General features: G+C 34.8%; 1 protein-coding gene and 2 long non-coding RNA genes across 12 annotated transcripts; 2 read left to right on the top strand and 1 right to left on the bottom strand.

Annotated features, from left to right (window-relative positions):
- Positions 1–8,078: 8,078 nt before the first annotated feature.
- On the top strand, positions 8,079–10,467 carry LOC110878916. 7 transcript variants are annotated; one of them, XR_004861380.1, is made up of 6 exons: positions 8,079–8,202; positions 8,273–8,431; positions 8,661–8,747; positions 9,055–9,762; positions 9,847–10,080; positions 10,192–10,467. It is a non-coding gene; the product is annotated as an uncharacterized LOC110878916 (long non-coding RNA). The 7 variants fall into 7 exon arrangements; XR_004861376.1 differs by having other exon boundaries at positions 9,055–10,080; XR_004861378.1 differs by having other exon boundaries at positions 8,273–8,534; positions 9,055–10,080.
- Positions 10,468–20,233: 9,766 nt separating this feature from the next.
- Positions 20,234–21,223, bottom strand: LOC110876468 (suppressor protein SRP40-like). The gene has a single exon (XM_022124640.1). The coding sequence runs from the start codon at positions 21,221–21,223 to the stop codon at positions 20,234–20,236; it is 990 nt and encodes a 329-aa protein (XP_021980332.1).
- Positions 21,224–22,143: 920 nt separating this feature from the next.
- LOC110878915 lies at positions 22,144–24,518 on the top strand. 4 transcript variants are annotated; one of them, XR_004861375.1, is made up of 5 exons: positions 22,144–22,255; positions 22,326–22,801; positions 23,109–23,621; positions 23,804–24,131; positions 24,243–24,518. It is a non-coding gene; the product is annotated as an uncharacterized LOC110878915 (long non-coding RNA). The 4 variants fall into 4 exon arrangements; XR_004861374.1 differs by having other exon boundaries at positions 23,109–23,814; positions 23,898–24,131; XR_002558314.2 differs by having other exon boundaries at positions 23,109–24,131.
- The last annotated feature ends 590 nt before the right edge of the window (positions 24,519–25,108 follow it).

The following is a 25,108-nucleotide window of genomic DNA, read 5'->3' as shown; positions in this document are numbered from 1 at the left end:
CCGCAACGCAGCCGGGTCTTAATCCTAGTTACTTATTACTTAGGGCATGCTAGGCATCATACCTTTGGTGTTTTAACAGACGAAACGCCCTAAATCTATCCTTCTGCTATGTAGTACTCCCACAAACGGCAATATTTTGCTACGAGACTTAATGGTAATCCAACCATTAGGTGCAAACCACCGCTATCGACAGTATGCAGCCATAACATTGTCTTTTCCAAAACTTCATATCTATAGATGCATGGACAGTATGCAGCCATAACATTGTCTTTTCCAAAACTTCATATCTATAGATGCATCGCGTAACATAGTCATACTTAGGTCTCTAGCAACCTTATCATAGTTCAACACATCATATTGGTTCATTTTCTCATCTTATTAAGGAAAACATCTTCATCCTATGGACAAGGCTATTATTGTAGGAGTGACCCCGATGATTCTTATCTCCTTAGGATTCATATCTCTGCGTAGCTCAGTAAATAATTAGCTTGCTAATTCCGTGGTAGTAGTATCAATTTGCTTTCTGCGACATCAACCTGCCCTTAAATATGCTAGTACTTATTCCTTCTCCATATAAGAATAACAAATCATCAAGATTCCACTTCGTATTGTCACAACGATATTAATGACTCTCCAGTAGACTTGCATATACTTACGTTGTGAAGGTCTCTTTAATAATCATTACAAATAATTATTTTGTCTAACACTAGTGGAAGACCATTATTTACAAAAAAAAAAAAAAATTCAAGTTATTTTTGGTAAAAGATTACAAAAAAAAAATACCGAAAAAATAAAAAAAAAATCTATTTTAAAATCAACAGACTTCTAATATATATGTTTAAACCAATAACTAACAAACTATAAAAATCGTCATAATCATTTGCTACAGCAGCAACATTCAAAGCATTCAAGCTCTCAATAAGCTACTGTCTTCGTAATTTAGCGGTTGTACCTAAGTCGATAAACAAAACATAAATCAATATAAAAACAATAGCAGAGAGTATACGCCATATAAGAAAATTAAAAGATGACACCAATTAAGTTTAGACAAGTGGCAAAATGACATAAGCAACCCCTTGCAACCTTGGGTTGCTCCAACGACCAAGTTGAGGGAAAAAAAACTTATCTTTCATTTATTTTAATTACTTTTCACATCCCAATCTAAGATTTGGTCACCAATGGGACTAGTCTAAGAACATCTCTAGTCCAACAACTCACGACCCCTCTCTCTTCTCCCCTTCAGCTACTTACCCATGAGCACCATGTTTCTCTCCTCCCACCTCACAGTTCCCTACACAAACGGACTGTGGAGACGGACTTTTCTCCTGGGAAACGCTGCCATATCCATCTTGTACGGACCCTTGGTCAGCTTGAAAGCGTAGTGGCCTATTCCTGGCCGTGATCTAGATAGAGTTCCTAAAAGTGTACTTATACCCGCCTTTGACATTCCCACTAAACCAACATCAACTATCCTCTTGAATTCTAGTACTTGAACCAATCCTAAACCCATGATGTGAGTGTTGAGTTTTAATCTTCATGTACATAAATGTTATCTACCTTTTTAACCATGATCATGTCTTATAATTAGAGTTTTTATTATATTTTAAGATATATTGCCAAACCATCACACTTCCATGAGGACCAGTTATCCATTGAGCTTGATTGGTCAACTCAGCATCGTAATATTCACTATGTTCTTTAGTTTATATTATTTCTGATTTAGACACACCATTGTCAGTCACTCGAGGTTCCCACAAAGTCGTTTTCCCTGACGCCAAAGCTTTCAAAATTGACACTGGACGTGGTACCCGTATTTGAAGACACTTCAGATTTACATTTCCTGAATGATGGTCTCTATGCTCGTGCTACAAGTATAAATTTATGTGTTAGATTGCGCTGGGCGGTCTCATGAATGGTATCATAACAAGTTGACAACCTAGTTACAAAATTTTGGTGGTTAACAATATTAATAGTATCTTTACAAAAAAAAATGCTAGAGGTGTCAAAACAAGCAAGTAGGGTAACATCTTGAGATTTTTGTTATGAACGGGTGATCTTTGAATTTACATATTTAGCACGTTAGAGATAAAACACAACCCACTTCTATATATCTGAAGAAAACTAATGTAACCAAATATGACATTGTCATCACCTCGTTTTCCTATTATATATTTTGAAGCTTTATGCCCCTTATTTTTGCATTTTGTAGAAAACCATATTGATTACTCCAAGCTACAGATAATATATATATATATATATATATATATATATATATATATATATATATATGTAAGACTGTAAAATACAATATATATTGGTTCAGCATATGGGCAGGTCAATAATGGTATATGAGCTTTTCAGTGAACAATGTATTTGATAGAAACTGGAGATTTGATTGATTCAAACAAAAACACGGAACGTGATAGTTGGCCAATTCAAGAAGGCTAATCTCCGCTTCTAAGGTATAAAATCCTAATTTCAGAAAATAAAAACAACTACATAATACTAGATAAAATCTGGAAATATAAATACTAAAAATATGGTAGTTTTCTGCCCACGACTTCACCTCCTTAATTCTCGAATCATTCCCTGTTTTCCTCGTATTTTTTCCCTCCATCCAATTTCCCTCCAGCAGTTTTCCCTCCGGCGGGTTCCCTCCATTTAGTTTCGATTGGGCTTGGCTAGATCCAGGGTGACCCAATCCCAGAATTGGGTTTGTATCAATATTCGCATAATTTTAGAATGAAATGACTGTGATTCCCAAACCGTTGTTGAACTCCTTTTAAGAATCAAATAGTTTATTGTTAAACAAAAATCAAGTAAGAAATTATGCAACTAATACTTGTTTCCCAGATTGATCTTTGATCTTTAGAACGTGAATGACAAACTAAAACAGAACTTTGATATATACTGAGTTTCGAATTTTGCATTAGTTATTTACAATGAATGAATCTACCCCTATTTATAGTGTTCAAATGGTGCGAGTGTAAAGACATGTCCTTTCATGAACGGGTGCGTCTATTGAATCTTGTGGCTGAGAATCGATGTGAAGAGGTGTGTCTATACAAACCATAAGTCGAATCCCTTTGTCTATGTATTGAAGCCGACGATCAGATGTCTTCATAGGAGACATGTCAATTCATGTGGGGAGTTGGTTATCAACTTTCCGTCTTGTCACAAGTAGTCCCCGAACTTTATAACTTCCACTAATATACAACTAAACTGTCTTTATACTATATACAAATGAACCCTTGTACTATGGATGTGAAGGATTAGTGGTTTCATTCACCCCCTAATCATGAACATCCTTGAGTTGTTGTAGATCTTGAACTCCAAGCAGTTCTTGCATTGTAGCAAACTTGACCCTTGCAAGTGCTTTTGTTAGTATATATGCCTGTTGTAGTTCTCCACTGATGTGTTCCACATTGATGTGCTCATTCTCCACACATTCTTATGAAATGGTAGCGTGTATCAGCGTGTTTGCTTCTTCCATGAACGACGGGATTCTTCATGAGTGTTCTTGCAGAAACATTATCCACCCTTAGTGTTATCTTCTCTTCCTTCCAGCCTGTAACTTCACTTAACAATCTGTAGGATCAAATCGAGCAAAAATCTGATTTTGATAAAGAAATCAAGATGAACAAACCAAAAATATAGCAATAAAACCCTTGAAAAGATTTGCAAAAGATGAATACAATTTAGCCCCTCAAATCTCTCTCTAAGTGTGTTGCAAAACCCTAATCATCTCTTACTATTTATAGCCGAAACCACTTTAGGCTAATTACAATTAGGTCCCTAGAGATAACAGCTTACTAAAAGTGGCACTAAACAAGAAAAACTAATTAATTAATAAGATAATAAATATATTTTGTCTAATCAAATATATTTAATTATCTAAAGCACTATAACTATCAAATCTCGATCTTTCACACGCCATATCTTTCTTCGATCTTCTCGTGTCGACTTGCGTGTTGACTTTGACTTGCTGGAGTTGACTTTGTTGACTTGATTCGTTGATAACATTAGACTACACGTTTTAGACCCAACAATATCCCCCTTAGGCTAATGTTATCAAACTCTTGCATCATCTTTAGAACCGTCAACTTCATGCATGTTGCAATCTTCAATTTGGCAAGCTTCAATCTCAATTTTAGATCCAACAATCTCCCCCTAGACTGATGCTTTCCAAATTTTCTTCACTAAAGATCTTCTTTTGACACTTTGCTCTTTGAGTACTTTATCTGGATAAGCTCCTCCTTTTTGCATGCATAATCTTTGACAAGCCGGAACAAACTTTTCTACCTCTCATTTTCTTGAGTGATTCAGAAGACGTAGGAGGAGGATTCCTAGCTTGGTATCTTCTGCAATCTTGAGGAAACACGTGCTTTGGTTGGTATCTTGCTCAATTGATGATCGACCATTATTGCAGCAAATAAGCGAAGTAACCTGTTCAAACTCATAAACACAACTTCCAATTTTCTTTTAGATAGATTCAAAGTACAGACAAAACCGTATTCATCTCTAGTGTGCAACAGAAAGAGTATCTCAAGCGGTTTGAGACACGATTGATGTGATATGGAAGACTTAGAAAAACAACTGTACACAAATCAAAATATTTTTTGATTTTCGATTTTTTTAATTCTTTAATCATCATTTCATTTTTTTTAATTTTCAAAAACTTCCAACCTTTGAGATATAGAGCTGATCAAATACGAGATCATAACAACTTGAAAAGCCTAGCCATACTTCAATTTTATTTAGGATAGCTACGACTCAAGAACGATTACTGGTATGTTTGTCCATTTAAATCCATGCACCATTCATTCGACATACATCTGGTGATTAATTATCATGTTTTGGGTATATTTAGGATGAAGCTAGTGGACCCCACACGTGTTCGGTTATATTTATCTGTCCTCATGGTCTTTTGAGATGACTACCTTAACAACTTAGAAATAGTATATACTAGGTGATGAGAGCTCCAGATCTATGTTTCCATAAGCAGAGGAGATGATCACCTTAAATCAGATGATGAGAGCTTCAGATCTATGTTCCATAAGCAGAGAATATGATCATCTGATTTAAAGAGCATAACTAATAAAATAATTACTTAATATATGTACACGCTTTGGTGTATCTTTTATTCCTATTGCATGACATTAGCATTGCGTGTCATTTTGCTCTTTTTGGGTTGCACACATTGGTGTCTTTTGGTTACACACATTGGTGTCTTTTCAATAAATATATATATGTATGCACAACATTGTGTGTCTTTTGAACGCCTAAATTTAATCATGCAACCCGGTTTGTGCAATTCTTTAAGAAGGTGGGTATCCACATTATCATACGATCTTTATCTTTATTACCAAGATGCAGTTTACTTGTCTGAAATGTTGAATCTACCGACATATCGTTAACTTGGAGCCATATCTTCCATCAGATCCTATTCATGTGAAGACATAATCAAGTTAGTTCCTATCATTTCTCATATTAGATCATGATTATTTTGCAACAGTTACATCTCATGGTCTAGAGAGTATTTTAATAAACCCCCCCCCCCCTTTCAAAATTTTATTTATGTATAACCGTTTACTGAAAAACTAAAAATTATAAAACATGTATTTACAAAATAAAGTCTTCCACACCAGGCACACAAAAACATATGTCAGCAAGAAAATGAGTGTGTTATAGCAGAGCTGAAAACGCGACCAGGTTAGATACCATAGCCATATCCTGTGATTTTCCTCTTTAACTTGTATCTGAAACAACCACTGATAATAACCAGTGTTACTAGCAGTCCTCCTTGGATGTTCCTACACTCATAAGCAATTCAGTTAGAGAGTGGAACCCAAGCCATCGTAGTCTTGGGTTGTCTCATTTCATCAAAATAAGAAACCACCTGATATGCCAAATCTTTTCCCTTATTGATTTCTTTTACAACCATTGGTTTGACTCGCCAAACCTGTGTTGGTTTAAAAATTTTGTTTTGATAAGATTTAAAGTTTGAAATAATTTTATGTTTAAGACCCGGATGGAAAGATTGAGGTTTTGTTATGTTGGTCCTTTTTCATCTTTGAATCATGTGAAACCGACTTCACATGTAGAGATCAGGATTGAAATTTTTTCATCTGATCTTTTAAATATGTGTGATTTTTACTTTTTGATTCAGAGAAGCAATACTAGTTGCCTTTACCGTCTGGATCATGTCGTTCTTGGCATTGCTTGAGCACATGACCTTCTTTTCCACACCTAAAACAAGCCTTGAATGGCTTTTGAGACTTTGCAGTTCCGTGTGATGCAACTAGGGGCGGGGATTGCTTTGAGCTTGACTCAGCATGTTGACAAACATGAGGTTCGACAACTTCAGATGATCTTTTGATCTTTGACTCCCCAAGACTTTCATTTGTCTTTGATTCATCATCTGAACTCGTGCAATCATCGACATGGAAGTCTTTTTTCAATGGATCTTGATTTACTAGACCTGCAGAGTCGTTTGGGGTTGTTGGTTCTTGAACACCCGATGGTTCAAGGTTTTTAACCTTTTTACCAGCATTTGTTACTAAAGTTTCTGAGTCATTTGAGCTTCCCCCTTCTTGATATGACTGAAAATCTGAATCGCCTTGATCCTCACTTGAGCTTCCTTCACTACCTTCTGAAGTTGTGGTGCTTGAGTCTTCGCTGCTGCTTTCTTCATTTAGCTCTTTCTCTGACTCTGACATACTTCTGTGAGATGGAACAAATTCTGGAATTTCCTCTGTGAGGAATTTTCTGAATCTGTTTTGTTTCAATTCTCGAACAAACACAGGAGGTTCACACATAACTTTTTCATCACAAAAGGCAGAATTCAAATCAAAACATTCAACCACTACATTATCGTGCTTGTGGGTCTTAGGTTTAGGTAGATGCCCATTACAGTCATCCCGAATGGAAGTTTTGTTTGGTATATCACAATTCCAGGAGAACTAGTTAACAGTGGAATAACTGTCACCTGAATATCCTATCCCTATTTTAGATCCACTACAATCATCATCGCATCCATCTTTTTCATTCTCGATCACATCTGCATTGTTATCAGAAAGGTTAGTAACCTCTTCATTTTCCCAAGAAACATCTTTAGCAACAAGATCATTTTCATCAATTAAATCATTATCGGGATGAGGAGATGGCATGGATACATAGTTTTTGCTATGTGGAGGAAGAAAGAGTTTTCTTTCATTTCCAAGTTTATCTTTGTACCCGATTCCATCCTTCACATATGTTGGTCGTTGGCAATTTTTAATGTCAACCAGTGCCTTTTTACTGACGTTCCATTTATCAATTATGATTTGCAATCTATTGTTTTCATTCTGAGATTTTTCTAATCTTTCAGTTAAAGTCGTTTATGACAAAATCTTTCTGAAAACCAACTCTTTTAAGTCTGCATTTCAACTAAAGTCGAATTTAACTTTCTCTGATATGTAGCTTCATTTTCTTTTAGCTCTTTGTTAAATTGCAAAACTTTTTCTTTGTCTCTAATTAGGTCAAGGTTGAGAGATTTATAATGTGCCACGACGTTGACACACAGTTGAGAGCATAATTTGACTTTAAACTCATAAGGAATGCCTTGTCGTTATCTGTGTAAGTTGAGGGATCGCTGTTGACTACACGCATATCATCACGAACTGTCATGGGAACATGGGGCCCGACAGTGATCGATATCCATTGGTTATAGTCCGTGTACTCGAAAAGGACTTGATTCCGTTTTTCTGGCTGCCAAAATAGGCTGATCCTTTCAACTTTGGAGGTCGGGTTGTGGTTCCGGTTTCAAGTTCAACTTGTGCAATGCGAGTTAACTGATTTTGAAACATTTTTTATTAATAAAAAAATATATATTTGTATCAGCTCAAAACCCAGGTCAAATTACTTTGAAAATAACCCCGTGTCGGCTCCAAATTTTAATAGTATTTGGCCCAAATAAACTTAAACTTGAAACACCTGGCCCGGTGAAATTTTGCGAACACAAGTTAATTTTAAAAAGCCCAAAAATAAACTATGGATACCCAGCCCAATAAAAAATAATTACCATACTTGGCTTGCATAAAAATTGTGTACTAATCTCTGACCAAAATTTCAAATCGTAAACCCTAAACTACATCGCCGCTTTCATTCTTTTCATATCTTTGTGTTTTCTCCTCTCCATTGAAGACGCTTCGATTCTTTGAGGTGTGTTTAAGGTTTCCATTTTATAATCCTTTGCCTTTCTTGACTTACAGATCTGTTATTTTTCATATAGAATTGAATCAGAGAGAAGCAATGCAAAATAAGGGTTTTATTTGCCAGTTTCCTTACCAAACCCAAACACGCCCCCATCTTTGCAATCTCTCCATCTATCATCTTCGCCATTTCTTTCCTTCAGATAATGGTTTGTTGTTCAAATCCATTGTAAAAAAAGGTATGATTTTCATTCTCATCCCAAACCATACATAGAGAATCATCAAAGCATCAATCAATTCGAGGGTCTTGCTTATGCTCTGTAATAAGTGATGGCATATTAGGTGATGAAAGTTCAGATATCTTTGCTGCGAACTCAAATGCACATGTTCTATTTATTAATTCTATATTGAATGATGTTTTGGTACATAAGTTAAGGAAGATTTATTACACTATTTAATTTTGAATAGTTGCTGAATGATGACGATGTGAGCATTGGAGGGACCATGTGCATCAGTTGGGAGTGACCAGCTTAGAATCAAATCGGGTTATGTGAGGTTAAATTAAGCCTAACCCATGTAATTTTACATTTAGTTGATTGATACATTTTACATTTATGAATATTCTCATACTTTGTATGTTTGCAATTTTTATCTTTGAAATTGTATTATCTTTTTCTTTGATTTGTTCTCTGATGACGTATGAGGTGATTACGGGTAAAGTTAATCTATTTCTTTATGTGTTTGTTTAATTTATAGATGTCGTTCTAGGTTATCCCTACAAACAAAAGTGTTTGGTACTTTTTTTTAATTAGCAAAGATGTTTCAGAAATTTAATAACCTTTTTAACGTCATGTGTTAGCAGGAGTTGGTGAAGAGTTGCTCACAACCACCAATAACCATGTCGGCCATCAACAATGGGAGTTGGATCATGACAAAAATGGCGTGTTTGATCATTTGAGTGAATGTTGGTGCTGATGTGGCGCAATATTAGAGCTCCTCATTCTTGGTTTTGGCTCCAAACTACCGGGTTCTTTTTTATGAGTGAAGCCCATTTCGCAATACCCGACCCCCAATACGGTGATGGATCCTATAAAATCATTTCTTTTTTTTTTCATTCACCTCCTCACTTTTCATATTTCTCTTCATGTTCTCCCATAAACCCTTTAAACAACGGATGTGTTTTTCTGTATATTCATATATCTTCACTTTCTCCCATAACACCCTTTAATCAACCACCGTTTATTATCAGTATCTTCAATGTCTTCAATCTTCTAAAAAAGTTATGTATATATGAGATGTTTATGTTATTGTTTTTTTTATTCTGATTCACCGATCTTCTTTTTTTTTTTGTTTCTGTGATCAACATCTTCTTTTGAGGTATTGTTTTGTATTTTTCTTATTATCTTCATCGAATTTGAACTATATGCTTTCCGATGTTTATGGAAACTTGATTTCCGATCGATTTGAATATTGTTAACCGCTTATTGTTTTGTTATTAATTGCATGTTAATTTTCGCCGATCGTTGTCGCCCATGTATTCATTTGACAAAATCTAGTAGAAGAACATCAGGTAACTATTCAGCTTCCCCGATTTTAATCGCGTATCTAAATTTTTATCAATATTTTCTTGGTTTTTTTTTTGTTTGTGATTGAGTTACAAGACACCGACACAGACGATGCTGATGATTCTGATCCTAATTATGTTGAATCTATGGACGATGAGTCGAATGATGTTTCTTCACTTTTCGACGACTCTGATAGTGATGTTGTTTCTACTGATGGAATGTCCGATGAAGATGATGAGCAAGATAGGGATTCACCAGATTATCATAAAGTTGATCCAGACAATCATCCTATAGAGTTCATATGGAAATTTGACAGGCGTTTTGTAAGTTTATCTTTGTTTTAGTATTAATTTTGTTCATCTTATATAAAATGTAATTTTTTATTCAATTTTTTTGTTGTGGCGTCTTATTGTTGATGTTGCTTTCGCGTCTAGAATTGACATGACTATGAAGATGTGTGTACAAAACTTCTCTGGTGCTGAGAAAATGGTGGTGGTTTTCGTTATTATGCTTCAGAATGGCGCAAGAAGTTTACAAAACCAAATGGTATAAATCATCCAAACAAGTGCGTCTTTGTTTATTGTGCAGTTCAAAACAAATCGATTCTGAAGAAGGTGTTAAAGTAGTTGCATTTCCTGGTTCAATGCAATCTAATGATCAGTTTTTTTGGATGTTATGTTAATACCAAGTAGTTGGGTTTGTTATCAGTACTATATAATCATCAGTTGTTTTTTGTTACGTTACCACCTCTTTTTGAATGTTTTGACATTAGTATTTATGATTTCGAATATTTGTTCAAATTATCACGATATATACTATGCATATTGTAAATATACTATGTGATCATATTTGTTATATATGTAATGTAATTTTTAACCGTCATCTTCTAAATATAAAGATTCGTATTTTTTCATTGACATTGATTGACTAATATTACAAAAACCCAATTAGTTATTATTGTATTTACTATTTAAGGATATCTTTAAGGCGGTTAAGTTTTAAAACATCTATTTTCCGAAAATTTAATCCCGCCATCGATTGGATAAGTATGGAAAGTAACCTTTCAAAATTTTAAATTATAAACCTATATTCTAATAATTATCAAAATGTCATTCAATATTTATAGATAATTAATAATTTTTAACTGCCATTTAATAACTTCCTTATAAATTTCAAAGTCCAAAAGTTACATTTTATATTAATTTAATTAACTTCCAAATTTACATTTTATATTATAGGTAAAATCTAATCATATATTTAAATAATAATAATGGGATGCTATAATTAATTGGCATTCATTTATTTCTAAATATAATCCACGTTTATTTGAATTTTGAATAGATTGTTTGACCTTTATTGTATAATTGATTAAAAAATTTAATTGGTTGATTATGTTCAAAAATAGAATGTTTGACTAATATTGTATATTTTTTTTGAACGGCCAATAGAATCAATCCCGAGCACTCTCGAGGCACCCACTTTACAAACGGAATATTCCGAAAGTAACCCGAGTCTTGATTCAAAATTTTCAAACAAACCTTTTATTCATTTTTTGGGAAACTTATTCGAATAATAAAGTCTATCATACGGTATATTCTAATTAATTGTGGTCAACCGAATTCCCTTAATGTTATACATATAAAGGGTGGTTCACATAGTAAGCAATAAAACACGCGAAAGTCTAATAATACACACAGTTTCTAAAGACATTCGATACTGGGGATGTGGCATGGCTAAAACGGTGCACAAAAAACGTCTCCACGATACGCTTGAAGTGGTGTAGGCACTAGTTATATGTGTATGTTTGGACCGGATATGTAACACGTTTAGTTTGGTATCCGAGGTACTGATACACGGGGAAACAGTAGAAGATGGGGTAGAGGAGGAGTGGGCCCAAGTACTCGAAAAAGAATAGTGTATACTTGAGGACCCAAGTCCTTAAATACTATGGTTATCATGTATGAGTTCCCGTTGGTGTAATCTTTTAGAACTTTCTTGTACTGAAGGACGATCGGCTTCTCCTTTGACTGAGGATGATGCGGTTGGGTTAACCGTTGTCTTGATGGATGCTATTTCTTAACTGTTAATATAAGTGCACACAACGTTACAACTTACAAGTTAATATAATTATTATATGGAGATAAATGTGCACACACACATCAATAGATACCAAATCGTTGTCCTAAAGTATAAACTCAAATGACGGACTATCTGAAACTTTGGTCACATGCTTATGACAAAAATGAGCGGGTGGGTTGGGTTGATAATGGGTCATTTTTGTACTGGTCAATGGTTTGGGTCATTTTTTTATTGGTCAATGGTTTCGAATAACATTACAGTTATTCTTTCAATAATAATAATAATAATAATAATAATAATAATAATGATAATAATAATAATAATAATAATAATAATAATAATAAAATGATTTAACAGGATTTTGCATTAAGTTTAAAGTTACACTTCAGTTGACTTTTAGCCCATTTTAACCTGCCACTTTTAAGCTAATTGTTTCACGTAAATGTCTCTGTCTTAATTTCCTTTCTGGCAATTCCTGAAAATAGTGCGAAAAGTGGGGAAGTGGTTAGTTTCAAATTTTTATAGTGAAATGAAACTCCAACGAAACAGAATAATGGTTTCTCAAGTGGTTAAAGTGTTTGGAACATACTACTCTTTAAAAGATGGAATCGAGATATCTTTGGTTTCCATTGTTTGTTTTTTACTTAAATGGTACTGTATTTTGTAGTTCGTTAGTTTTCTTATATTTACATCATCTTATAGTTTTAGCAGATGGACATACTACTTCATTGGAGAAACTCTTCGAGTTGTAACTGGCAATTCAGGATTTTTTATCTGTGTGGAGTAGTTGATGAGTTTTGTTTTTTTAGAGCCGCTTATGGATTTGGTAACATTCATGATATTTATTGCCATTGTTCATCAATTTTCATATTTAATGTCTATTGTTTAAATATGATTCATTCATGTGTTTTACTCTATTCTTAATTTGCTTACTTGAGATCATTGGTAAGTTTGTTTTTAAATTAATCATGTAAGTTTGTTTTTAAATTAATTACATTAAAAATAATGGGTGGTGAGCTTTGATCAAAGCACACAACCATGAGGATTATTTGTTTTCTTTGCTTAAATGGTACTCTATTTTGTAGTTTGTTAGTTTTCTTATATTGTGTATGACTAGGAGAGCGATGTGAAGCAATGGTTTTTGTTTGTTCGAAGAACATTTATATATGGATTCCTTCCATTGTTTGTTTGGTTGGTGATGATTCTTTTTGGAATGGGAATGGGAATGATATCATCTGTCGGTTTAATGTTGGTGGTTTGTGTGGGTTTTCTCATGTGTAATTTAGCAGTAAAAGGTACATAGGAGGAAATTTTGTTGCAGGAAAAAAAAAACCTTCAGGTAGCGTTTGGTACGAAGGAATAGAAGGCGGAATGGAATGGATCATTCTATTGGAATAAAAAAAAACATGTTTGGTTGTCAAGTGGTAATGGAATGGAGCATTCCACAAGGAATGTAAACCTTCCAAATATAAGGTAGTGTTTGGTATGCGGGAATGAGAGGTGGAATGGAATGGATGATTACGAGGGAATAAAGAAAAGGATGTTTGGTTGATCAATGGAATGGAATCACCCATTCCAAAAGGCATTCCATTCCCTCAAAATCATTCCTTCCACCCTCCATGTTTTTTTTCCATTCCATCCCCTCTTGCACCATGTTTTATTATTTTTTTTACCATTATTATTATTATTATTATTATTATTATTATTATTATTATTATTATTATTATTATTATTATTATTATTATTATTATTATTGGTTTTAATAACTCACTCACGGGCGACACCACTATTGCCATAGCTGCCGCCGTGACTACCGTCGCCGCTGTCACCCACTTCCGCCGCCGCCACCACCACCATCACCACCACCACCCACCTCCAACCCAACTGTCTCCCGCCACCACCCACCTCCACCCCAGTCGTCACCCACCTCCGCCGCTACCAACTATCACCCACCATCCACACCTCCGCCCCCGCCGTCACTCGCCACCACCCACCACCCCCGACACCACCGCGCCACAGCTTCCACCCAACTTCGCCTCCGCCATCAGCCGCCACCCACCTCCACCACCGACCACAACCGTCGTCGTCACCCACCACCGTCCCCGTCACCCACCACTGTCCCCGTCACCCACCACCATTGTCCTCGCCACCACATACCTCTGCCCCTGCCACTACTCACCGCCGCCACCCACTGCCACCACCTCCGACCATCGCTACCATTACCACCTATCACCACCCACCACCACCGACTACCGTCACTCATCACCGATTTTATTCCTTCGTCTATTCTTTCCTACCAAACAACACAAAGTAATGATTCATTTCATTCTCACATGGTAACCAAACAAGACATGGAATGGTAATGATCCATTCCATTACATCGTCCATTCCATTACCTCGTACATTCCATTCGCCCGTTTATTCCATTACGCCATACCAAACAGACCCTCAATTTATATGAATTTATGTAATGTTACTTTATTTGCATTATTTTTATTGATACAATTATGATTAATGTAATTTAAATTTTCCTATCCGGATGATAAGCTAGTATACTGATATACAAAGTGACACATGCTTCTTACATACTCTACTGTAACAAACAACCTGATAGAGGAGGGTTTGAATGAAAAGAGGTAAAATGTTAAATTCTTAGATTGTAAACCTCTTTTGAGTTGGTTGGGGGCCAAGTTTTAATAAATTTAGCCGTTAAAAAATACTTTATTTCAATTTTTTCTTTATTTATTTAATAATCAAAACATTAAATATGTTCATAAAATATGTAACTGTTATGAATGAGTCATTTATATGGTGACTCTCCACATACATAACTCATATCTCTTCATTTTCTTTTGTATTAATGTATATGCCTAAATATATAGAAGCATTTGTATATGGTGAAGATTGAATAATGAATAAGAATTCTCCATGTCCTATTCTCTACATGATTTTATAGTTTTGTTCTCATGTTTATATACTTATATATTAGTAGCTAATAGACCATTGTTTTACAAAAAAATACCAAAAAAATAAAAAAAATCTATTTTAAATTCAACAGACTTCTAATATATATGTTTAAACCAATAACTAACAAACTATAAAAATCGTCATAATCATTTGCTACAGCAGCAACATTCAAAGCATTCAAGCTCTCAATAAGCTACTGTCTTCGTAATTTAGCGGTTGTACCTAAGTCGATAAACAAAACATAAATCAATATAAAAACAATAGCAGAGAGTATACGCCATATAAGAAAATTAAAAGATGACACCAATTAAGTTTAGACAAGTGGCAAAATGACATAAGCAACCCCTTGCAACCTTGGGTTGCTCCAACGACCAAGTTGAGGGAAAAAAAAACTTATCTTTCATTTATTTTAATTACTTTTCACATCCCAATCTAAGATTTGGTCACCAATGGGACTAGTCTAAGAACATCTCTAGTCCAACAACTCACGACCCCTCTCTCTTCTCCCCTTCAGCTACTTACCCATGAGCACCATGTTTCTCTCCTCCCACCTCACAGTTCCCTACACAAACGGACTGTGGAGACGGACTTTTCTCCTGGGAAACGCTGCCATATCCATCTTGTACGGACCCTTGGTCAGCTTGAAAGCGTAGTGGCCTATTCCTGGCCGTGATCTAGATAGAGTTCCTAAAAGTGTACTTATACCCGCCTTTGACATTCCCACTAAACCAACATCAACTATCCTCTTGAATTCTAGTACTTGAACCAATCCTAAACCCATGATGTGAGTGTTGAGTTTTAATCTTCATGTACATAAATGTTATCTACCTTTTTAACCATGATCATGTCTTATAATTAGAGTTTTTATTATATTTTAAGATATATTGCCAAACAGTCACACTTCCATGAGGACCAGTTATCCATTGAGCTTGATTGGTCAACTCAGCATCGTAATATTCACTATGTTCTTTAGTTTATATTATTTCTGATTTAGACACACCATTGTCAGTCACTCGAGGTTCCCACAAAGTCGTTTTCCCTGACGCCAAAGCTTTCAAAATTGACACTGGACGTGGTACCCGTATTTGAAGACACTTCAGATTTACATTTCCTGAATGATGGTCTCTATGCTCGTGCTACAAGTATAAATTTATGTGTTAGATTGCGCTGGGCGGTCTCATGAATGGTATCATAACAAGTTGACAACCTAGTTACAAAATTTTGGTGGTTAACAATATTAATAGTATCTTTACAAAAAAAATGCTAGAGGTGTCAAAACAAGCAAGTAGGGTAACATCTTGAGATTTTTGTTATGAACGGGTGATCTTTGAATTTACATATTTAGCACGTTAGAGATAAAACACAACCCACTTCTATATATCTGAAGAAAACTAATGTAACCAAATATGACATTGTCATCACCTCGTTTTCCTATTATATATTTTGAAGCTTTATGCCCCTTATCTTTGCATTTTGTAGAAAACCATATTGATTACTCCAAGCTACAGATAATATATATATATATATGTAAGACTGTAAAATACAATATATATTGGTTCAGCATATGGGCAGGTCAATAATGGTATATGAGCTTTTCAGTGAACAATGTATTTGATAGAAACTGGAGATTTGATTGATTCAAACAAAAACACGGAACGTGATAGTTGGCCAATTCAAGAAGGCTAATCTCCGCTTCTAAGGTATAAAATCCTAATTTCAGAAAATAAAAACAACTACATAATACTAGACAAAATCTGGAAATATAAATACTAAAAATATGGTAGTTTTCTGCCCACGACTTCACCTCCTTAATTCTCGAATCATTCCCTGTTTTCCTCGTATTTTTTCCCTCCATCCAATTTCCCTCCAGCAGTTTTCCCTCCGGCGGGTTCCCTCCATTTAGTTTCGATTGGGCTTGGCTAGATCCAGGGTGACCCAATCCCAGAATTGGGTTTGTATCAATATTCGCATAATTTTGGAATGAAATGACTGTGATTCCCAAACCGTTGTTGAACTCCTTTTAAGAATCAAATAGTTTATTGTTAAACAAAAATCAAGTAAGAAATTATGCAACTAATACTTGTTTCCCAGATTGATCTTTGATCTTTAGAACGTGAATGACAAACTAAAACAGAACTTTGATATATACTGAGTTTCGAATTTTGCATTAGTTATTTACAATGAATGAATCTACCCCTATTTATAGTGTTCAAATGGTGCGAGTGTAAAGACATGTCCTTTCACGAACGGGTGCGTCTATTGAATCTTGTGGCTGAGAATCGTTGTGAAGAGGTGTGTCTATACAAACCATAAGTCGAATCCCTTTGTCTATGTATTGAAGCCGACGATCAGATGTCTTCATAGGAGACATGTCAATTCATGTGGGGAGTTGGTTATCAACTTTCCGTCTTGTCACAAGTAGTCCCCGAACTTTATAACTTCCACTAATATACAACTAAACTGTCTTTATACTATATACAAATGAACCCTTGTACTATGGATGTGAAGGATTAGTGGTTTCATTCACCCCCTAATCATGAACATCCTTGAGTTGTTGTAGATCTTGAACTCCAAGCAGTTCTTGCATTGTAGCAAACTTGACCCTTGCAAGTGCTTTTGTTAGTATATATGCCTGTTGTAGTTCTCCACTGATGTGTTCCACATTGATGTGCTCATTCTCCACACATTCTTATGAAATGGTAGCGTGTATCAGCGTGCTTGCTTCTTCCATGAACGACGGGATTCTTCATGAGTGTTCTTGCAGAAACATTATCCACCCTTAGTGTTATCTTCTCTTCCTTCCAGCCTGTAACTTCACTTAACAATCTGTAGGATCAAATCGAGCAAAAATCTGATTTTGATAAAGAAATCAAGATGAACACACAAAAAATATAGCAATAAAACCCTTGAAAAGATTTGCAAAAGATGAATACAATTTAGCCCCTCAAATCTCTCTCTAAGTGTGTTGCAAAACCCTAATCATCTCTTACTATTTATAGCCGAAACCACTTTAGGCTAATTACAATTAGGTCCCTAGAGATAACAGCTTACTAAAAGTGGCACTAAACAAGAAAAACTAATTAATTAATAAGATAATAAATATATTTTGTCTAATCAAATATATTTAATTATCTAAAGCACTATAACTATCAAATCTCGATCTTTCACACGCCATATCTTTCTTCGATCTTCTCGTGTCGACTTGCGTGTTGACTTTGACTTGCTGGCATTGACTTTGTTGACTTGATTCGTTGATAACATTAGACTACACGTTTTAGACCCAACAATATCCCCCTTAGGCTAATGTTATCAAACTCTTGCATCATCTTTAGAACCGTCAACTTCATGCATGTTGCAATCTTCAATTTGGCAAGCTTCAATCTCAATTTTAGATCCAACAATCTCCCCCTAGACTGATGCTTTCCAAATTTTCTTCACTAAAGATCTTCTTTTGACACTTTGCTCTTTGAGTACTTTATCTGGATAAGCTCCTCCTTTTTGCATGCATAATCTTTGACAAGCCGGAACAAACTTTCTACCTCTCATTTTCTTGAGTGATTCAGAAGACGTAGGAGGAGGATTCCTAGCTTGGTATCTTCTGCAATCTTGAGGAAACACGTGCTTTGGTTGGTATCTTGCTCAATTGATGATCGGCCATTATTGCAGCAAATAAGCGAAGTAACCTGTTCAAACTCATAAACACAACTTCCAATTTTCTTTTAGATAGATTCAAAGTACAGACAAAACCGTATTCATCTCTAGTGTGCAACAGAAAGAGTATCTCAAGCGGTTTGAGACACGATTGATGTGATATGGAAGACTTAGAAAAACAACTGTACACAAATCAAAATATTTTTTGATTTTCGATTTTTTTAATTCTTTAATCATCATTTCATTTTTTTTTAATTTTCAAAAACTTTCAACCTTTGAGATATAGAGCTGATCAAATACGAGATCATAACAACTTGAAAAGCCTAGCCATACTTCAATTTTATTTAGGATAGATACGACTCAAGAACGATTACTGGTATGTTTGTCCATTTAAATCCATGCACCATTCATTCGACATACATCTGGTGATTAATTATCATGTTTTGGGTATATTTAGGATGAAGCTAGTGGACCCCACACGTGTTCGGTTATATTTATCTGTCCTCATGGTCTTTTGAGATGACTACCTTAACAACTTAGAAATAGTATATACTAGGTGATGAGAGCTCCAGATCTATGTTTCCATAAGCAGAGGAGATGATCACCTTAAATCAGATGATGAGAGCTTCAGGTCTATGTTCCATAAGCAGAGAATATGATCATCTGATTTAAAGAGCATAACTAATAAAATAATTACTTAATATATGTACACGCTTTGGTGTATCTTTTATTCCTATTGCATGACATTAGCATTGCGTGTCATTTTGCTCTTTTTGGGTTGCACACATTGGTGTCTTTTGGTTGCACACATTGGTGTCTTTTCAATAAATATATATATGTATGCACAACATTGTGTGTCTTTTGAACGCCTAAATTTAATCATGCAACCCCTTTTGGACATAATCGGTTTGTGCAATTCTTTAAGAAGGTGGGTATCCACATTATCATACGATCTTTATCTTTATTACCAAGATGCAGTTTACTTGTCTGAAATGTTGAATCTACCGACATATCGTTAACTTGGAGCCATATCTTCCATCAGATCCTATTCATGTGAAGACATAATCAAGTTAGTTCCTATCATTTCTCATATTAGATCATGATTATTTTGCAACAGTTACATCTCATGGTCTAGAGAGTATTTTAATAAACCCCCCCCCCCTTCAAAATTTTATTTATGTATAACCGTTTACTGAAAAACTAAAAATTATAAAACATGTATTTACAAAATAAAGTCTTCCACACCAGGCAGACAAAAACATATGTTAGCAAGAAAATGAGTGTGTTATAGCAGAGCTGAAAACACGACCAGGTTAGATACCATAGCCATATCCTGTGATTTTCCTCTTTAACTTGTATCTGAAACAACCACTGATAATAACCAGTGTTACTAGCAGTCCTCCTTGGATGTTCCTACACTCATAAGCAATTCAGTTAGAGAGTGGAACCCAAGCCATCGTAGTCTTGGGTTGTCTCATTTCATCAAAATAAGAAACCACCTGATATGCCAAATCTTTTCCCTTATTGATTTCTTTTACAACCATTGGTTTGACTCGCCAAACCTGTGTTGGTTTAAAAATTTTGGTTTGATAAGATTTAAAGTTTGAAATAATTTTATGTTTAAGACCCGGATGGAAAGATTGAGGTTTTGTTATGTTGGTCCTTTTTCATCTTTGAATCATGTGAAACCGACTTCACATGTAGAGATCAGGATTGAAATTTTTTCATCTGATCTTTTAAATATGTGTGATTTTTACTTTTTGATTCAGAGAAGCAATACTAGTTGCCTTTACCGTCTGGATCATGTCGTTCTTGGCATTGCTTGAGCACATGACCTTCTTTTCCACACCTAAAACAAGCCTTGAATGGCTTTTGAGACTTTGCAGTTCCGTGTGATGCAACTAGGGGCGGGGATTGCTTTGAGCTTGACTCAGCATGTTGACAAACATGAGGTTCGACAACTTCAGATGATCTTTTGATCTTTGACTCCCCAAGACTTTCATTTGTCTTTGATTCATCATCTGAACTCGTGCAGTCATCGACATGGAAGTCTTTTTCCAATGGATCTTGATTTACTAGACCTGCAGAGTCGTTTGGGGTTGTTGGTTCTTGAACACCCGATGGTTCAAGGTTTTTAACCTTTTTACCAGCATTTGTTACTAAAGTTTCTGAGTCATTTGAGCTCCCCCCTTCTTGATATGACTGAAAATCTGAATCGCATTGATCCTCACTTGAGCTTCCTTCACTACCTTCTGAAGTTGTGGTGCTTGAGTCTTCGCTGCTGCTTTCTTCATTTAGCTCTTTCTCTGACTCTGACATACTTCTGTGAGATGGAACAAATTCTGGAATTTCCTCTGTGAGGAATTTTCTGAATCTGTTTTGTTTCAATTCTCGAACAAACACAGGAGGTTCACACATAACTTTTTCATCACAAAAGGCAGAATTCAAATCAAAACATTCAACCACTACATTATCGTGCTTGTGGGTCTTAGGTTTAGGTAGATGCCCATTACAGTCATCCCGAATAGAAGTTTTGTTTGGTATATCACAATTCCAGGAGAACCAGTTAACAGTGGAATAACTGTCACCTGAATATCCTATCCCTATTTTAGATCCACTACAATCATCATCGCATCCATCTTCTTCATTCTCGATCACATCTGCATTGTTATCAGAAAGGTTAGTAACCTCTTCATTTTCCCAAGAAACATCTTTAGTAACAAGATCATTTTCATCAATTAAATCATTATCGGGATGAGGAGATGGCATGGATACATAGTTTTTGCTATGTGGAGGAAGAAAGAGTTTTCTTTCATTTCCAAGTTTATCTTTGTACCCGATTCCATCCTTCACATATGTTGGTCGTTGGCAATTTTTAATGTCAACCAGTGCCTTTTTACTGACGTTCCATTTATCAATTATGATTTGCAATCTATTGTTTTCATTCTGAGATTTTTCTAATCTTTCAGTTAAGTCGTTTATGACAAAATCTTTCTGAAAACCAACTCTTTTAAGTCTGCATTTCAACTAAAGTCGAATTTAACTTTCTCTGATATGTAGCTTCATTTTCTTTTAGCTCTTTGTTAAATTGCAAAACTTTTTCTTTGTCTCTAATTAGGTCAAGGTTGAGAGATTTATAATGTGCCACGACGTTGACACACAGTTGAGAGCATAATTTGACTTTAAACTCATAAGGAATGCCTTGTCGTTATCTGTGTAAGTTGAGGGATCGCTGTTGACTACACGCATATCATCACGAACTGTCATGGGAACATGGGGCTCGACAGTGATCGATATCCATTGGTTATAGTCCGTGTACTCGAAAAGGACTTGATTCCGTTTTTCAGGCTGCCAAAATAGGCTGATCCTTTCAACTTTGGAGGTCGGGTTGTGGTTCCGGTTTCAAGTTCAACTTGTGCAATGCGAGTTAACTGATTTTGAAACATTTTTTATTAATAAAAAAATATATATTTGTATCAGCTCAAAACCCAGGTCAAATTACTTTGAAAATAACCCCGTGTCGGCTCCAAATTTTAATAGTATTTGGCCCAAATAAACTTAAACTTGAAACACCTGGCCCGGTGAAATTTTGCGAACACAAGTTAATTTTAAAAAGCCCAAAAATAAACTATGGATACCCAGCCCAATAAAAAATAGTTACCATACTTGGCTTGCATAAAAATTGTGTACTAATCTCTGACCAAAATTTCAAATCGTAAACCCTAAACTACATCGCCGCTTTCATTCTTTTCATATCTTTGTGTTTTCTCCTCTCCATTGAAGTCGCTTCGATTCTTTGAGGTGTGTTTAAGGTTTCCATTTTATAATCCTTTGCCTTTCTTGACTTACAGATCTGTTATTTTTCATATAGAATTGAATCAGAGAGAAGCAATGCAAAATAAGGGTTTTATTTGCCAGCTTCCTTACCAAACCCTAACACGCCCCCATCTTTGCAATCTCTCCATCTATCATCTTCGCCATTTCTTTCCTTAAGATAATGGTTTGTTGTTCAAATCCATTGTAAAAAAAAGGTATGATTTTCATTCTCATCCCAAACCATACATAGAGAATCATCAAAGCATCAATCAATTCGAGGGTCTTGCTTATGCTCTGTAATAAGTGATGGCATATTAGGTGATGAAAGTTCAGATATCTTTGCTGCGAACTCAAATGCACATGTTCTATTTATTAATTCTATATTGAATGATGTTTTGGTACATAAGTTAAGGAAGATTTATTACACTATTTAATTTTGAATAGTTGCTGAATGATGACGATGTGAGCATTGGAGGGACCATGTGCATCAGTTGGGAGTGACCAGCTTAGAATCAAATCGGGTTATGTGAGGTTAAATTAAGCCTAACCCATGTAATTTTACATTTAGTTGATTGATACATTTTACATTTATGAATATTCTCATACTTTGTATGTTTGCAATTTTTATCTTTGAAATTGTATTATCTTTTTCTTTGATTTGTTCTCTGTTGACGTATGAGGTGATTACGGGTAAAGTTAATCTATTTCTTTATGTGTTTGTTTAATTTATAGATGTCGTTCTAGGTTATCCCTACAAACAAAAGTGTTTGGTACTTTTTTTTAATTAGCAAAGATGTTTCAGAAATTTAATAACCTTTTTAACGTCATGTGTTAGCAGGAGTTGGTGAAGAGTTGCTCACAACCACCAATAACCATGTCGGCCATCAACGATGGGAGTTGGATCATGACAAAAATCGCGTGTTTGATCATATGAGTGAATGTTGGTGCTGATGTGGCGCAATATTAGAGCTCCTCATTCTTGGTTTTGGCTCCAAACTACCGGGTTCTTTTTTATGAGTGAAGCCCCATTTCGCAATACCCGACCCCCAATACGGTGATGGATCCTATAAAATCATTTCTTTTTTTTTCATTCACCTCCTCACTTTTCATATTTCTCTTCATGTTCTCCCATAAACCCTTTAAACAACGGATGTGTTTTTCTGTATATTCATGTATCTTCACTTTCTCCCATAACACCCTTTAATCAACCACCGTTTATTATCAGTATCTTCAATGTCTTCAATCTTCTAAAAAAGTTATGTATATATGAGATGTTTATGTTATTGTTTTTTTTATTCTGATTCACCGATCTTCTTTTTTTTTGTTTCTGTGATCAACATCTTCTTTTGAGGTATTGTTTTGTATTTTTCTTATTATCTTCATCGAATTTGAACTATATGCTTTCCGATGTTTATGGAAACTTGATTTCCGATCGATTTGAATATTGTTAACCGCTTATTGTTTTGTTATTAATTGCATGTTAATTTTCGCCGATCGTTGTCGCCCATGTATTCATTTGACAAAATCTAGTAGAAGAACATCAGGTAACTATTCAGCTTCCCCGATTTTAATCGCGTATCTAAATTTTTATCAATATTTTCTTGGTTTTTTTTTGTTTGTGATTGAGTTACAAGACACCGACACAGACGATGCTGATGATTCTGATCCTAATTATGTTGAATCTATGGACGATGAGTCGAATGATGTTTCTTCACTTTTCGACGACTCTGATAGTGATGTTGTTTCTACTGATGGAATGTCCGATGAAGATGATGAGCAAGATAGGGATTCACCAGATTATCATAAAGTTGATCCAGACAATCATCCTATAGAGTTCATATGGAAATTTGACAGGCGTTTTGTAAGTTTATCTTTGTTTTAGTATTAATTTTGTTCATCTTATATAAAATGTAATTTTTTATTCAATTTTTTTGTTGTGGCGTCTTATTGTTGATGTTGCTTTCGCGTCTAGAATTGACATGACTATGAAGATGTGTGTACAAAACTTCTCTGGTGCTGAGAAAATGGTGGTGGTTTTCGTTATTATGCTTCAGAATGGCGCAAGAAGTTTACAAAACCAAATGGTATAAATCATCCAAACAAGTGCGTCTTTGTTTATTGTGCAGTTCAAAACAAATCGATTCTGAAGAAGGTGTTAAAGTAGTTGCATTTCCTGGTTCAATGCAATCTAATGATCAGTTTTTTTGGATGTTATGTTAATACCAAGTAGTTGGGTTTGTTATCAGTACTATATAATCATCAGTTGTTTTTTGTTACGTTACCACCTCTTTTTGAATGTTTTGACATTAGTATTTATGATTTCGAATATTTGTTCAAATTATCACGATATATACTATGCATATTGTAAATATACTATGTGATCATATTTGTTATATATGTAATGTAATTTTTAACCGTCATCTTCTAAATATAAAGATTCGTATTTTTTCATTGACATTGATTGACTAATATTACAAAAACCCAATTAGTTATTATTGTATTTACTATTTAAGGATATCTTTAAGGCGGTTAAGTTTTAAAACATCTATTTTCCGAAAATTTAATCCCGCCATCGATTGGATAAGTATGGAAAGTAACCTTTCAAAATTTTAAATTATAAACCTATATTCTAATAATTATCAAAATGTCATTCAATATTTATAGATAATTAATAATTTTTAACTGCCATTTAATAACTTCCTTATAAATTTCAAAGTCCAAAAGTTACATTTTATATTAATTTAATTAACTTCCAAATTTACATTTTATATTATAGGTAAAATCTAATCATATATTTAAATAATAATAATGGGATGCTATAATTAATTGGCATTCATT

Source organism: Helianthus annuus, chromosome 6 (genome assembly GCF_002127325.2).
Source record: "Helianthus annuus cultivar XRQ/B chromosome 6, HanXRQr2.0-SUNRISE, whole genome shotgun sequence".
Lineage (NCBI taxonomy): Eukaryota > Viridiplantae > Streptophyta > Magnoliopsida > Asterales > Asteraceae > Helianthus > Helianthus annuus.
The sequence above is the reverse complement of the archived record's forward strand: the minus strand, read 5'-3'. Positions and strand labels throughout refer to the sequence as shown.

Excerpts from the sequence above, each read along its gene's own strand:
- LOC110876468 (XM_022124640.1), bottom strand. The coding sequence starts at position 21,223 with ATGCCATCTCCTCATCCCGATAATGATTTAATTGATGAAAATGATCTT.